General features: G+C 33.1%; 1 protein-coding gene across 1 annotated transcript in view; it reads right to left on the reverse strand.

Moving 5' to 3' along the window:
• EPHA6 (EPH receptor A6) overlaps nucleotides 1-16,701 on the reverse strand; it is an 860,810-nt gene that overhangs the window by 257,243 nt on the left and 586,866 nt on the right. The window contains 2 exon segments of the mRNA XM_088794040.1: nucleotides 1,080-1,150; nucleotides 5,804-5,912. Of these exon segments, the coding sequence (XP_088650166.1) occupies nucleotides 1,080-1,150; nucleotides 5,804-5,912 (180 nt within the window).

Genomic DNA, 16,701 nt, shown 5'->3' on the forward strand with positions numbered 1-16,701 from the left:
GTCCAGGTGTTTGGATCCAGGTTTGTGCATCTGTTTCCAGCCTTTCTAACACATCCCAGGCCTGGTATTGGCTGTCTCAGCTCTCACTTCCCTGCCAGTGCAGTGAGCCTCAAACTTAATATACAAAAGAACAACCTTGCTAAAAATGCATATCTTGGCCCTACACTGGACATTTTGTTTCAGAACTTTGGTGAGGAAGCGTGGAATACGCAAAAGTGGTCCTTAGACCACTCTGAGAAATCATGCGAACCTTAGAAATAGCCCTAAACCATCCCTCTAGTTTATACTTTCCCCACTTAAATCATTTTCCTCCCCTGGATGGTGATATATTTGAAAATTCCCTTTTTCCTTCTGCTCAATTTGAAGTACAAAGTAAGTTTAAATAGTTACACAACTTGCCTGCCATATTATCTCTATACTGCGGTTAATTAGAGAAATCCCTTTCTTGTTAATTCAGCATTTCACCAACGAGGAACTGTCTTGACAAAGTCGTTTGACATTTGGAGGTGGAGGTGGGCGTTGGGGAGGGGAGGATGGCAATTATCAAACCAACTATAGTGGTAATTACAGCTTGCTTGGGAAGAGATCCTTTAAATGAATACAACCTTGTAGTCAGCTCAAGGATTCATACATATTCTAAGAATTAAAGAGCTGATTTTCTTTTTTAGTGTTAATGAATTGTAAATTGATTTGTTATATGTTTAAATGACAGTCTTTACAAGAAGGAATGATGATTCCATGATATATCTATGGCTAATGCTCGACTAAATAAAACCAACTTATATGCTGGTGACATTTTGAGTAGTAAATAACTAGACATAATCAGTCATCTTGTATTTTTAGCATATTCAGTCTGCTGTGTTTTTTAGCAAGTAGAATTAGGAAAAAGGCAGTATCATTTAATGAGAAACAGGTGTAATTTCTACCAACAAACCTGGAAACCAGAAGAAAACTCTTAATGCTAAAAGGTTGGAAGTGATTGGTTTTCGTTTTCACAACTCACTGATCCAAGTTAGCAATGAACTCTTGAAGTGCTGAAATAATATAAAATAATGGAAGAGAATCACTGCACTACTTACAATGCCCATTCTGTAAGTGGTTTCTTCTCTTTTCTTCTGACTTCATTTTGGCCTTTATGTACCATTGGCACCTTTAAAAGAGGTAAACAGAATCTTATATTTAGCATTATGCTGGATGAGACCCAAAACCAATGAAAATACGTATCACTCATAGGCAAAGTCCTTATCATAAAGACCAATTTTAAGGACATTTTATAACATGTGAAAATACTCTATAGACGGTTTTTTATTTTTGTATGCATCATGTTTAGCCCCAGATATGAATAAAATACTCTCAAGCAGACTGATCCAAATGATAGGAGTCTCCCAAAATATTTTATAATCAGCAATAACATCATGTCCTTCCTTATATGACTTCTAATATCTAGAGTTCGTGAAAAACATTAAAAATCAAAATGAAAAAAGGTTTTTGAGTCAGAATTTCAGAAATTTAGACAACTGTCTTCCAGTTTCAGTGCTAAACAGTATGATTTTTTTTTTTGTTTAATGTCAGAAATTTGGCAGAGGCATGTTCTGTTCTCTCTCAGGATAACCGTCTCCGAAGAACAGAGGCAGGTGCTTGTCTCCCATGACTTCTTCAACATGAATAAATTCATTAACATCCGTATGATCTGACAGTTCATCCAATTGCTAATTACAGATGCTTCAATAGAATATATCTGTGGTACATGATCCATTCTTTCCATGTGAATTTTGCTTCAGATCTTATGGCAAACTGAGTATTTACTCAGAAACATCTTATAATTTTCATAGGATAATTTCCAATGAATGCTCCCCTACCAAAGTTCTTAAGAGATATTTCAAAATGAATTATTCTTATCTTATGCAATTGAAATTATTTTCCTCAGTATGTAGAATGTTAAAGCAGTTTCTGATATTATATAAATTGGTAAACATGAAAATAGAAAGTTGAAAATAATTTAGTACAAAATTATCCTCATCATTAAGTTCTCTTTTTAAATGGTATTCAAATTCTGTTCAGGAATCCCAAATAAAGATAACATTTGAGCCCATCTCTCAACTTTATTAGGTCAAAGTTATTTAACCTAGAATGACTGTAATGTCTTCTTTTAAGTTTCTCATATTTACGTGTTAAGGCAATATTATCTGACATTGTAATGGAATGCTTTCCTGCATCTGTATATGCTATTTATATCATTGTTTGAGGAGTCACATTCCACAAATACATATAAATGTAACTTAAAAATTACATCCTGCTATCAGTCACCATGTACCAAAATTAATTCAAAATGCATCAAAGACTTAAGCATAAGACCTGAAACAATAAACTGCATAGAAAATAACATAGGTACTAAACCTATGGACCTTGGGTTCTGAGTATTTTATGAATTTGACTCCAAAGGCAATGGAAGTAAAAGCTGAAATAAACGAATGGGACTATAGCAAACTTAAAAGCTTCTGGCAGGAAACCAACGACAAAATAAAGAGGCAACCAACTGAATGGGAGAAGATTTTTGCAAACAGTAACTCCGATAAGGGGCTAATATCCAAAATATACAAGGGACTCATACAACTCAAAAACAACAACAACAACAAAAAACAACCCAACAGAAAAATGGGCAGAGGACCTGAAGAGACATTTCTCTAAAGGGGACATACAAATAGCAAATAGACATACATCACTAATCATCAGAGAAAGGCAAATAAAAACCACAATGAGATATTACCTCAGGAATGGCTATCATCAAAAAGACAAATAGTAACAAGTGTTGGAGAGGCTGTGGAGAAAAAGGAACCCTCCTACACTGTTGGTGGGAATGCAGACTGGTGCAGCCGCTATGGAAGGCAGTGTGGAGGTTCCTAACAAAATTATAAATAGAATTACCATATGACCCAGCAATCCCTCTCCTGGGTATCTACCCAAAAAATCTGAAAACATTTATCCATAAAGACAAGTGTGCTCCAATGTTCATTGCAGCTTTATTTACAGTGGCCAAGACATGGAAACAACCATTCTGACAGGTGTGAAATGGTATCTTATTGTAGTTTTTATTTGCATTTCTCTGGTGATTATTGACATTGAGCAACTTTTCATAGGTCTATTGGCCATATGTATGTCCTCTTTGGAGAGACGTTTATTCAGGTACTCTGACCATTTATTAGATTGTTTGTTTTTTTGGTGTTCAGTTGTGTGAGATTTTAATAAATTTTGGATATTAAGCCCTTATCAGATGTATAAAGAACAAATATCTTCTCCCATTCAGTAGGCTGTCTTTTTGTTTTGTTGATGGTTTCCTTTGCTGTGCAAAAACTTTTTAGTTTGATGTAGTCCCATTTGTTTATTTCTTTGTTTCCCTTTCCCGAAGTGATATGTCAGTAAAAACATTACTGCCTATGTGTAATGTCTGAGAATTTACTGCCTATATTTTCTTCTAGGAGTTTTATGGTTTCGGGTTTTAAACTGAAGTCTTTAATCCATTTTGACTTTATTCTTGTATATGGTGTAAGAAAGTAGTCGTTCATTTTTTTCCCCATATATCTATCCAGTTTTCCCAATAGCATTTATTGAATAGGCAATATTTACCCCACTGTATATTTTTGCCTCCTTTGTCATAGATTAAATGACCATATAGGTGTGGGTTTATTTCTGGGCTCTTTGTTCTGTTCCATTCATCTACATGTCTGTGTTTATGCCAGAACCATGTTGTTTTGAATAATACAGCTTTATAGTAAATAACTAGACTAGGTATCATGATACCTCCTATTGTGTTCTTCTTCCTCAAGATTGTTCTGGCTATTCAGGGTCTTTTGTGGTTCCATATAAATTGTAAGATTATTTGTTCTAATTTTATGATAAATGTCAGTGGTATTTTCATAGAGATTGCATTGAATCTGTTTTGGGCAGTATGAACATTTTTTATTGTTTGTATCCATGAGCATGGTATACACTTCCCTTTATTTATATCTTTAATTTCTCTCATCAATGTCTTATAATTTTCTAAGTATATGAGTATAGATCTTTTACTTCCTTGGTTAAATTTATTCCTGGGTATTTTATTTTTCTGATGCTATTGTGAATGGATTTTCTTAATTACTCTTTTTGATAGTTCATTATTGGTGTATACAAATGCAACTGATTTCTGAATAATTTTGTATCCTGCAACTTGACTAAATTCATTTATCAATCCTAATCATTTTTGGTGCTATCTTTGGGGTTCTCTCTATACAACATCATGTTATCTGCAACTAATGACAGTATTACTTCTTCCTATCCAATTTGGATGCCTTTTGTTTCTTATTCTAGTCTGACTGCTGTGACTAGAACTTCTAGTACTATGTTGAATAAAAGTAGTGAGAATGGAAATACTTGTTTTGTTCCTGATCTTAAGGGAAATGTTTTTAGCTTTCCCCATTGAGTATGATGCTAGCTGTAGATTTATCATACATGGCTTTTATTACTGTGTTTCCCCGAAAATAAGACCTGACCAGAAAAAAAGCCCTAGCATGATTTTTCAGGATGACTTCCCTTGACCATAAGCCCTAATGTGTCATTTGGAACAAAAATTAATATAAGACCCAGTTTTATTTCCAGGGGAACACGGTAAGTACCTTCCAAGTCCCTGCCAATTTACTGATCTATACCTTTCCTTTGCTGTCAAAAGTGTAGATAATTTTTCATATATGCATATGCTCTGTCATTTTAAATAAATTTTAATAAAATATGTATATAAATAGAGTTTTAAAAATGAATAACACAAAGGGTATTTCTAGTTCACTGAACTACTGCTTCTGAAGGTCATTATTTGTTATTTCCGTTTATTATCAAATATTAAGGTTTTCTAGGAGAGATGGTGTACTTTAGCTGGAGTCAGTACGGATGGGTATTGTTTGACTGGAATTCTTATTGCAGTTTTAAGTAGCAACATTGGAATTCTTTAGGATGTGTGTGTTTCCAGTTATCCAGAAAACTCTCAAGGTATTCTTTTGTATCCCTGTTGATAATCTAGAAGGAATATTTCTCACCTTGTAGGAATGAAAATATGATCTGAAGATACAATTTCTGATAAAAGTCTGGGCCTAATATCAAGAGTTCAATAAAAGAAACACATTCTTTTAAATAATTTCATACATATTATCTTCATTCATATCTCTGTGTTGTTAGCACTGAACAATAATGCAAGATGTGAATGAAGATAATATGTATGAAATCTAAGGTTTAGATGGGTTATGTCAGTCACTAGTCAGGATTCAAATTTTTGCTATGTTAAATGCAGTTACTTTAAATTTTTATCCATGTTACTCTAAAGTTGAGAAATATTGGATTTATAACCAATTAATATAATTATAATATAGATACTTTCAATATTTAATGGATTAAAAATGACACATTTCTGTAACACTGAGTTTATAACAAACTTTCATATATATTGTTCAATGTCTCTGTTAAATTTTTTTTTAATCCCTTTCATGGTATAATTTAATTGTAGTAAATGAAAAAAACTTAGAATTTACTTATTGAGTAGAAATTTATCATTCACAGCTTTCAAAGTGTTTTTTCAAGTTTTTGGTTGCTTCATATTAAGGGACTTGTTGACACAGAGAACTAATCATGGTGATTCTGTTGTCTTACAAATTTCACTGTCAGAGCAGAATCTACCCTGATCCCATTTTATCTCAGGTGTTATGGTTAAAAGCATTTGACTACACAGTGTATGAAAAGAATATGTACAAAACTTGGACATAATCCGGTGTATTTCAGTTACCTCCCGGTGATTAAGAAGAACAAGGTAAGAATGACGAGGAGGGTGAATCCCCCAACAGCTGCGGTGGCTATCACGAGAATCTGCCCTTGTTCTGCAGCCATGTCAGAAGCTGAAACACACACAATATTAAAATTTTCCTCAGTGACATTTCATTACCAAAATTATTTTATAACCTAGTATATGCTTGACAATATGGTAATGAATACCAAAAGAACTCCATCACATTTGCCCTTTATTGGGCACATAGCATGCAAACCCAAAATAAGGGCTGAAGGTCGAGGTCATAACCCACAGCATCACCCCCTTTTTTGTTTTTCAACAAAATTACCAATAAAGTAGAAGGATTCTTAGTACCGCATGTCTCAAGATTAAGTACTTATTATAAAATTAAATCAGCAGATAAATGGCCTAAAGAATATTATTTATATAATTGCTAATTTATTTCCTTAAATGCTTTGGCCAACAGACTAGGCTTTACACACTGTTTGGTGTCTGTTTCCACAAAGTGGAAAGACTGTTGGACAATTCATTTTAAGAATGACCTTCTTTATATTTAATGGAGCTTAATTCAAACATTAAAGTTATAAATTCCCACCTCCATAGCACAAGGGTATATACTACTTGGTGCTCAGATGTTTGACTGGCAATGAGTAAGAAAATGATACTTAAAAGCTTTTTCTGAAGAAAAGACTAGATAATATATGGTTACAACATATTATTTCTCTCATTGACAAAATCATAACTTAAAACCGCATGGTCTGCATGTTTCCTGTTTCCTTCATTCAATTAATTATTTAGCACTGCCCTGTGTATTAATGAAGTTTTAATCGGATATAATTTTTATGGAATAGGATATGGGTAATTGCTTAACAATAGAGGTAAGGAAACTGAAGCCTACAGAAGTTAAAGAACTTGCCTAAGTTCACTCTTGATTATCACCGGAATTCAGGCTTCTAATTTTTTGGTTCATTTTTCCTTCCTATACTATAACTTACAGTAATAATTCAGTTAGTTATCGATATTCTAAAATATTAAATCAATCTGTCCTTCTAATATCCCTTAACTTGAATAAAGCTTGAATTTTATTTTGACCACTACAAAAAGTCTATTAATCTGATCAGTTATAAGCAGCAAATTGAATCAAAGAAAGAATATAACTGACAAGTAAACCAATTATTTCTCTATCATATTAATTTATTAAACTTTAGTACTTTATGGTTTCCACAGAAGTAGATCTTTCCCGGGGAACCAAGCTAGCAGTATACTACATGCAAATTTATATCCAGAGTAATGTCCTCATAAAAATGAGATATTTACTAGAGAATATCTAAACCTTAAATGTTATTATGGAGTCAGTAAGAAACCAGTCACAGCATTTAAGATCCCTTTTAAGAAATCTAAATATAAATAAAAACAAAAATCATTTATATTCAGTTTTCAGCAAGAAGTGTATTAAACCTTGGAATTAGGTTTTAGTCACTAGGATTTAATCAAGATATTTTCAGGCAATCTATTTAAATGTTAAGTTTTAGCTCATAATCAGTACAGAGAGAAATTAAATAGTTGCATCTTACCCTATAAATAATGTACGAAAGATTTTTATTTTTAGGTCCTCACTGAATTTCTTAATCTTCAAATGAGCTTTGACATCATGTGAATTAATATTTGCTGTAGAATGTCACATTTTGTCATTCAAAATTATTGAATAACAAATTGTAAGAAATAGATGTTACAGAAAACAACATTAAATTTTTGAAGATAAAGAAAATGGCATTTTAAAATAAAACATTATTTACTTAGCAAATACTATATTTGTAAAATATATAATATAGTTTAAAAGTTTTAAGCCTGAAGCATATATTTTCATGGTTGCTAGGTAGCAAGTAATTTATTAAGACCATGTATTCAAAGTTCAGATGGAGGAGAAAATTATGTAATCTCATGCCTTTTGAAAATCAGATTACCTTTTTATAGAAAATTGTGTTGTTTTACTTAAATAACAGCTTAGTAAACTGCCCATTTTACTAAAAAACATTTTTTCACTCTTGTGATTACATATTTATGATCTTTGCTTCAACTAAAATTTTAATTGGATACAACAATATTCAGTTGTGACACTGAAAAATGCATATTCTTATCTAGTTATTTCTTAAACCTTTGTACTAGGAATCCTAAATTTTAATCTTCTTTGTGGAGAAAAACATACATAAATACATGTCATTTGAAAATAAGAGTATATAATGTGATACATTATTATACTGAGAGTAAAATGCAATGGATGATGGGCCAGATAGTTATGAAAACATGACAGACATCATCATCATCAATAGCCATTAGTTATTTAATGGGAAACTATCCTCCAGCACTATGTTTAGTGCTTCAAGTTCATTATAAAATTTATCTGCACAATAGTCTCAATAGGTAGATTCTAGTATTATTCCTAGTTTAAGTGGTTACATGTATTACTTGGCTAAGGTCCCATTCCTTGTACACAGGAAAGCTAGCAATCCAACCCTGATTTGTCGGGCTCCAAGCCCATACTTCTGACAGTCCTTTATACCACCATGTTCACTAACTGAATCACTGGCAAAATCCAGTTCTTTTGTGTGTCGTAGAAGAATCATAGCCTTGCTTGACCTTGGTTTCATGTCTGTAAAATGAGAATGTTGAATTAAATATCCTTGTCACAATCTTTCAGAGCAATTTTACTATGATATTGTGTTGTCGATTTGCTACTTGATATTTGGTCCTATCAGAAATGTTCCCTGTGACATTTAGTCCATGCCAAAAGGTCCTTGATGTTTGGTCAAATTTGGTCCTGTCCAAAACATCCATGGAGACATCTGTTCATGATTTGTTAAATAATACATTTAACTCAGTTAAAATTTTATTTGTTATTTTTATTATGATTTGTGTTCTAAGAACACACATTTTAGGACCAAATATCAAAGACCTTTTGGCATGGACCAAATATCTTTGTGGACATTTTGGATAGGACCAAATTTGCTGCAAGAGTGTTAGCCATAAATCAAATATTTGGAAGAACAGATTTGCCATATAGAAATAAGAACACTCAACCTGTGCCATATGGAAATAAGAAGAACACTTAGTTACCTCCTGCAGCTCTTTGTCCTGACAAGGACAATTTCTGCCTTTTTATCATATTAGTGTTGGTCAATCATAGAGCTGTATCTTTATCTCAGAATAAAGTCCAAATCTCTTAACTTTGTTAAAAGGCTCTCTACAAATGGCTCTAGTATATATCTCCAGATCTAGTATATATCTCCAGATTCATCTCTTATCATTCTCTAAACATGCTGAATTTCTTCCACTTCTTTGTGCCAAACTTGTTCTCATGGTGAATTCTACTCAATCCTCCTCCAGGAACATGACATCATTTGTGAATCTTTTTTTCTCATTGTTTAGATTTGTTTAGGTCCCCAGATATATTCCCACAGACTCTACTATTTCTACCAATAAATTTCTATGATGTTTTATTGAAATTACTATTGACATCCCCTCTACCTTTGTCCCCAACCCTCCCAAAAATTTGCAGGTGTAATTAAGTTAAGAATATCAATCATCTTGGATTACTAGTTTTGTCAAAATCCAATGATAAGTGTCCTATACGAGACAGAAGAAGAGAAGACAAAGAGAAGTCCATGTAAAGATAGAGGCAGAGATTGGAGTTATGCAGCTACAAGCCAAACAATGCTGGAGACAACAGAAGCTAGAAGAGCCAAGGAAGGGTTCTCTCCTAGAACTTGAGGACACAGTGTGCTTCTGGCCTTCATAATGCAAGAGAATAAATTTCTGTTGTTTTAAGCCATGAAGTATGTGGTAATTTGTTATAGTAGGCCTAATAAACTATTCTAGTATTCAGTCTATAGGGCCTGATATATGGTAGGAGCTCAACAAATATTTGTTCGCGTATGGATTGAATGATTATTTATATTAAATGATTCTGGTAAGAAAACATCAGATTAATCTAGGGATAATCCGTATCTTCACTTTCCACGTGATAGTTAAAGACGATTTATCCTGAAGTTAAGTATACTACGTATGTGAAGTAAATCTATTCACCTTAAGCTTAATCAGAGGAAGCCAGTTATTCTATGTGCTTAAAGATAATGCCTCCCAGAAGGCAGCAGATACTAGAAAGTACAGACTTCTACATTTAAACAAATTGAGGAGATTAAGCTTAGATAAGTGAATCTGAGGTTAAGAATTTATTATTTTATTCAACAAATGTTTATTGAGCACTTATTACATGGCAGGCATTGAGGTAGACACGGGATTCAGGGATGAAGAAAAAAAAGCAGTTACTGCTCTCCTCGATTTACAATTCACTGGGGAAGATAGACAATGAATAAATAATTACAAGTGTAAAAATGTTACAAAAGGGAAATTTCAGGGTGCTCGGGAGAGAATAAGCAGCCCCTGGCAGTGAGTCAGCAGAGTGGGAATTTGGAAATACAGTGTGTTAGAAAGAGGAGGAGGAGAAGTAGGGGGAGGGGAGGGAGAGTGGGGGTGAGCTGTTCCTTGGTTAGAGGCCTCAAAGACTTGATTAATTTAAACAGACATTTAGACAAATAAATAAACCATAAAATCATCTACAAATTGGATTCCATAAAAATACAGTATAGCTACAAATTCCTCTGTGGAGAAACTTGTGTTTTAGCACCATTTATTCATTTTTCAATCCTGAGAAGACTGTTTGTAATTAGTTTTGTAGAAGAAAATGTATAGTATAATTTACTCACATTAAGTTGCACCATAGAGAGCAAAACTGTCCTTATAAAGAAACACAACGAAATCCATAATAAGAAGAGAAATGCATTTGTGAGTAGTTGATTAGAAATGTCCCTTTGCTTAAAGGAATGAGGTTATAGTCTTAGAAAAATACAAGTATAGTAAAATGATATACTTCATTGTATGAATTTGGAAAGAAGCACACTTCCTTAAGAGGAAGAGATCTCCAAAAAGAGTTGCAAAATTTTTATGAACAAAGACTTAGCAGCTAGCCAATGCTTGGCATAAGTCAGGATGACATTAAGTGAGGTTTACTTTAGTTGCTGCTATTTAAAGAGAAAAAAGTGAAGTTCTTTACTTGGATTCCAAATACTTAAAAAATGATTCAAAAGTAGATTTCATGTATTTAGGAAAGTATGAGAGAAAAGCAATTTGGCTATTTTTAACCAAAGAATTTTCTTCTATGGAGGCATTCTATTTTGTCTCTCTGTAATCAAGATTATTCTAGTTCATATTTACATTTCAAAGTAAAATCTGTTATTTGTATTCTGTGTCATTTTTCTGTGGAATAGCTTTTTAAAGTTAACTCTTTTCTGTTATGAACTTTTTGAAAAGTTATTGAAGACAGCACTTACAAGGTTTTTTTAGGAGGGACAAAGTATTTCTCAAAGTGCTGCCCAATGAAATAAATAGTGTATATTTGCTTCATATTCACATGTTTTATTTATGACTCCTGATTGCTGATGACATGTCAAAATTTCAAATGATATTATCTCATCATTTCACCAAAATGATTTTTTAAAGTACAGCAGAAATCTCAATAAAGTAATGGACTGTCAGTACCCAGTAAATTAGTCTTAAGATTTATTGACAACCAATGTAGGAAATTCTTAACATTTTATTTTCCCCAGAAAAAAAATCTCCTCCCAGGTCATATATTGTAATCAGGAATGGTGTAACCCTATGAAATGGAGCATGTATATAAAGATGTAGCAATATATATTGGAGACTAATCAAACTGTAGAATCTCAACACATAAGTATGGTCATGTAACGTGTGAGATATGAATGGAAGTTGAGGAAATATTTCTTCTAGATGAACAAAATCTGGTGATTTTGTAGATAATGTTATTCTCTTGGCTACCTGGACTTGAAAAGTGAGATCGTCATTGATTTTACCTTTCCTTACAACTCTACATCCAGAGTCAAATCTTTATCTCGTAATATATTACCTTGTCTTCATTGACATGGGCACAGCCTCATTTTAGGTGTCAGCCTCATATGAGTAGGCTAGTTACATAATTTTTACTAGATGGCATTTCCACAATGTCTCTTCCCAATCCATCCCACATTATGTGGCCAGATAATTAGTCTTCAAAATAACAATTTAAAATATTCAGCGTCTTCCCCATTACCTAGAGGGTAAAAATCATCCCACTGAAACAGGTACACCATTCTCAGAGATATCCAGGACTGAATCTTTAGACTCAGCCCTCATACAACCATCTCCTTTGTCTGCAGGTTGATCAATCTTGTCATTCCTAAATTTGAAGAATTTCTTAGATTCAACCCCATTTTCCCCTGTCCCCAAGTTGTTTTATTTGTTCAGATGCTCCTCCGATCACATGCATTTTAATTCAGCTAGATAACAACTTCAATTATGTAGAATGCAGTGGAGCAATGGCAAACAAGACGAACTAAAAGAGCCTCTGAAGAGACATTTGACAGATGTGCGCATACTAGAGAACACATAATTTACTCCAAAACACCGCTTTGATGCCTCTCACTCTTACTTCAGACATGGTTATTGATTTCCAGGTTCACAAAACAGAAGTAAATGAAGTAAGTTAAGGCCAGAGGTAAGATATGTAAGGAGAGGGAGTTGAATTAAAGTGTACGTGACTAGGCTGACTGAAAGAACTGGGGAAAGTGAAATCTGACATAAGATTCCAAACTATGCACTTCTCAGAAACCAGGAATTTAGGATCAAACAGCCATATGAAATTCAAAAACTCACTATGTTACAACTTAGTAAATTAACATGATCATCCATGGTCAATTAAACCATGCTGAGATATGTCTAAAATATTTTATTTTAAAGGGCAGGAGTTTGTGGATGCATGATTAGAAAAATATTTTCTTTCTGAAATATTTAAAAACTATAAAACTAGTACTTTTAAGACTAAATCTCTGTCTGAAAACTTCAACTATCAAAATGTGATTCATTTTCAGAGACTTTCTTTTCTATTTTTTTCTCTTTTTTTGTACATTTCAACTACACTATAAGCTTCTTCAGGTCAGAAATAATATCTTTCAATTTTCTACATCCCCTGGAATTAGCATAGTGCCTTACACAGTATAGTCATATATTTTTGCAGAAGAGATAAAGAACACATTCTAGATATAAGAATTAAATGCCCCTAGTTAAAGAAGAGTTTTCACATGTGATTTATTTGGTAATATTAATGTTTACAAATGTTCTAGTTACATACGAGTAAATAAATGATTCTCACATTAGTATTTTGGCATTTAATATGTTCAGAAATAAATTAATAGAAATAGTTTGTTAAATTTTTTTTACTCATATATATGAGCCTAGGCTTTGAATGAAGTAGATATTTAAAGGAAGAGGTATTGTTCTGGTATTTTATTAACATTTCTTTTACATTCATTCAATATTTGATGCCATCTATGAAGAGGAAAAATATGTCTAAGATCGGGGGGAAAAAATGAGAGCGAATGGCAAGAGATTCTCTGTTCCACTCAAGTAAGCCAGTTACTGAATTCTCAGATGGATGGAAACAAACCTCATGGATCATTTCTGTTGAAGAAGAGACCCTGAGCTGGGATTATCCTTTTTCAGAAAATGATTTCACAACTGTGCTTTCTGCCACTGCCCTGCCACTTCTCCAAAACAATGTACTACAGTACAACCAACTGTGGCGACCTTGGGACACAAAAGATTTCAAGATTCACTCTTCTTGATGACCTTAATTTACTTGTCAGATAAAAATGCCAAATGACACAGGGATAATTGGAAAATGTAAGTTTGGTACAACTTGATGGAGAGGCGGAAGTAGACACAAGTAGTTCAGCATGATGAAATACTTTGTCTTTTTTTTTTTAAAGAGATTTTTGTATGCATTAATAAACAGACAAGACGCCTAGCTGCAGGTAGGCTTCATGTGACAAATATCAAAGAACAAAGAAAAGAGACTGAGGCATTTAAACACCTGGAGCTACTAACATTCTAAATGTCAAGTATTTAATTTGTAATTGTCAATATTTCATATTGTTCCTGGCAGTTGAGATAGGTCTTTAATAACATTTTTTTGCAATTGAAAAACATGATTTCATACATTCCTATTTCATTCTTTTTTTTTATGATCTAGTATAAAATAGAATTTCCTTACAAATTTCACAAATTCTCTGGATCACTGACCTGGATAGATCAAATGATGTTCAATTTGAAATACTATTCAACATGTATCATAATATGAATAGTGGGTATTTGCATATTGGTAGGCATATCTATGCACTGAGATTATACTTCTTAATGTAACCATTAGTGCAGTTTGAGGTAAATAGCTAACCATTAGAGATCACACATTTCATAAGGCTTATAAACTCAAAAATTTACTACGAATCTATTTTTCATAGGAAAATATTAAAAGAAAATAATCCTGACGAAAAACAGACCTTGATTATTAGAAAAAGTTCTAGAAAATTTCTTGAGGAAATTCTCATTCATCAATTCATTATTCATTCAAACACAACAAAAATATTAATCATTTAGAATTTGCTAAAAACTGATATAGGGACTTGGGAGGTAAAGAAAACTTCTTTAGTCAGGGAGATAGATAAGTCAACTTTAACTATAATACAGTAAAATTGTTTCTAAAATGGAAATATGTGTGAGGGTGATGTGGGATAACCTCCATAGGAGGAAATGAAGGAAGGTTTATAAAGGAGGTGATTTTAAAGCTAAATCTGGAATGATTAAAACTAAATTGCAAGTCACTGAGGTGATGAATAGATACTGGGCATTCTAGTTGGAAGAAACATCACAAATATGGAGACATAAAACAACACATCTTCGAAAATTGTTTATATGTACTTTGAGATGTCTGTAATATAGACCAAGAGGTGAAATAGGAAGCTGGAGAGAGAGGCAAGGGATGGATTATGAAAATTAAAAGTAATATCAGTCAGCATGCTTATGTTATTCTCAAGTTACCATTCATTCTCAGGTTCAGGAGTAGAGTAAACGGAGATGTGCGTTTACTCAGAATTTCAATTTTTACTGGAGAAAGCAGAACTGAGACTGAGAAAGTATTGAGGACGTGTTTGGGGAGTCGGGATTTGGCTGAATCTCACACTACTCCATGACTTTGCAGTTATACAGAGCAATATAGTCCCACTTTTCATTCAGCCAGTTGAGTTTTTGTGACTTGAAATTGAGAGTATAATTTAATATTATGAACTAGGGAGTAAAGAATTTGACTATATTTATCCATATTCATATCCTAATGTGAGGGGAAGGGAGGGTAAATGTGTCTTAATATTTCCAAATGAGGTACTAGTAAACTCTCATTGTTTATTATGTTGCTTAAGCTTGATGTTTTCTATCTCAATTTACTATTAAAAAAATCTGTTTTGGTTTTTGATGCCTCTTGAATCTGTTTGCCCCCACAACTCGTTGGAATTGGAAGGATAAGGTGAAATAGGGTGGTGGTGGTGAGGTACTTTTATAAAACAACCTTTTTTATACAAATAATATCAAATGCTCTGCCTGGAGTGATTCCTTTTTTTTTTTTTTTTTTTTCTTTTCTTTAATAAACTGATAGGTCAGGGGGAAAATCAGTCCTGTCTATTGTATATTTAATGTATGGCATGCACTGATTTAATAAAAACTGCATGGATGTAAAAACAAATAAACCAACAAGCCAAGAATAAAAACAAATGAACAGATATTTCTAGCAAATTTAGCAAGACAGCAGGTTAAAATCAGATGATGGAGGAATGTGACTGAAGCCCAACCAATTATAACCTCATTACCACCAAATGTGGGGCTAAACAAGTTTCTGTGGAAGACTTTTACTTTATTTCCACAGTGAATGATAAAGCAGACTTGAGGCTATACTTGTCCCTTATATGACGTCAGTGGAAGTATTATATTAGTTTGATGCAAAAGTAATTGTGGTTTAAAAGGTTAAAAATGCAAAAACTGCAATTACTTTTGCACCAACCTAATATTTATAGAAGCACAGATAATCAACAGTGTTGGAGATGGGTGGAGGCAATTTCTCTCATCTTTATGGACCCAAGGGAAGTGCCCTAAGTAATTTAGATCCCTAAGTAATTTATCTAACAGAGACCTACTATTCCTTATGCCAAAACTCATTCAACCACCCCCTGAAAGTAAGTTGTAGAAGATTTGGGATCATTGTTTAAAACTGTCTGAAGTCTGTTCTGAATAACATCAAACTATTTGCTTCAACTTCTAACCAATCACTACAATTGATTCTGGAAAGACTCAAAGAGCCTACCCTATTTTTTTAAAGGGCCAAACCTCTAGTCCCACACAGCTATGGCTCGATCAATTTTCTGTGTCCCCTCAATTACTCATGCTATTCTTTCCCTTAAACCATGTGTGCGGTCTCCAAGTTAAATATTTTGTATTAGAAGCAAGATGGTTTCAGGAACAGTATTATCCTACTACTTACTACTATTACTTTCAAGAAATAAAAGTGTGCTTTGCATGTTGATCTTTCACTAAGTTTTGACTCAAAAGTGAGGCTTAGTATTGTGAATATGAAAATATGGGACTAAATACCCCTCTAGAAATGAACTAAAGGGGTAGAACTTCCTGACATACCCATTAACAATTTCATGTAACATTAAACAGTAGTGTTTTATTTATTCATCTTTTAAACTAATATTGCTATGATATGATACTAATTATAGACAAACTGGTGATGTGCCATCTTGATATATAGAACGATAAGCCTCTTCCTATATGCTGATGATTGGGTTTGATTTTCAACTAGAATTGATTTCTGCCATCCTACGGCTGCCAGAAAGAATTGTATGTCATCAGTTTTATAAAAACTAAAATCATTTTCTTGGAGACCTAAGGCAATGAAT

This window comes from Rhinolophus sinicus, chromosome 17 (genome assembly GCF_057876585.1).
Source record: "Rhinolophus sinicus isolate RSI-liver-muscle chromosome 17, RSI-T2T, whole genome shotgun sequence".
NCBI lineage: Eukaryota > Metazoa > Chordata > Mammalia > Chiroptera > Rhinolophidae > Rhinolophus > Rhinolophus sinicus.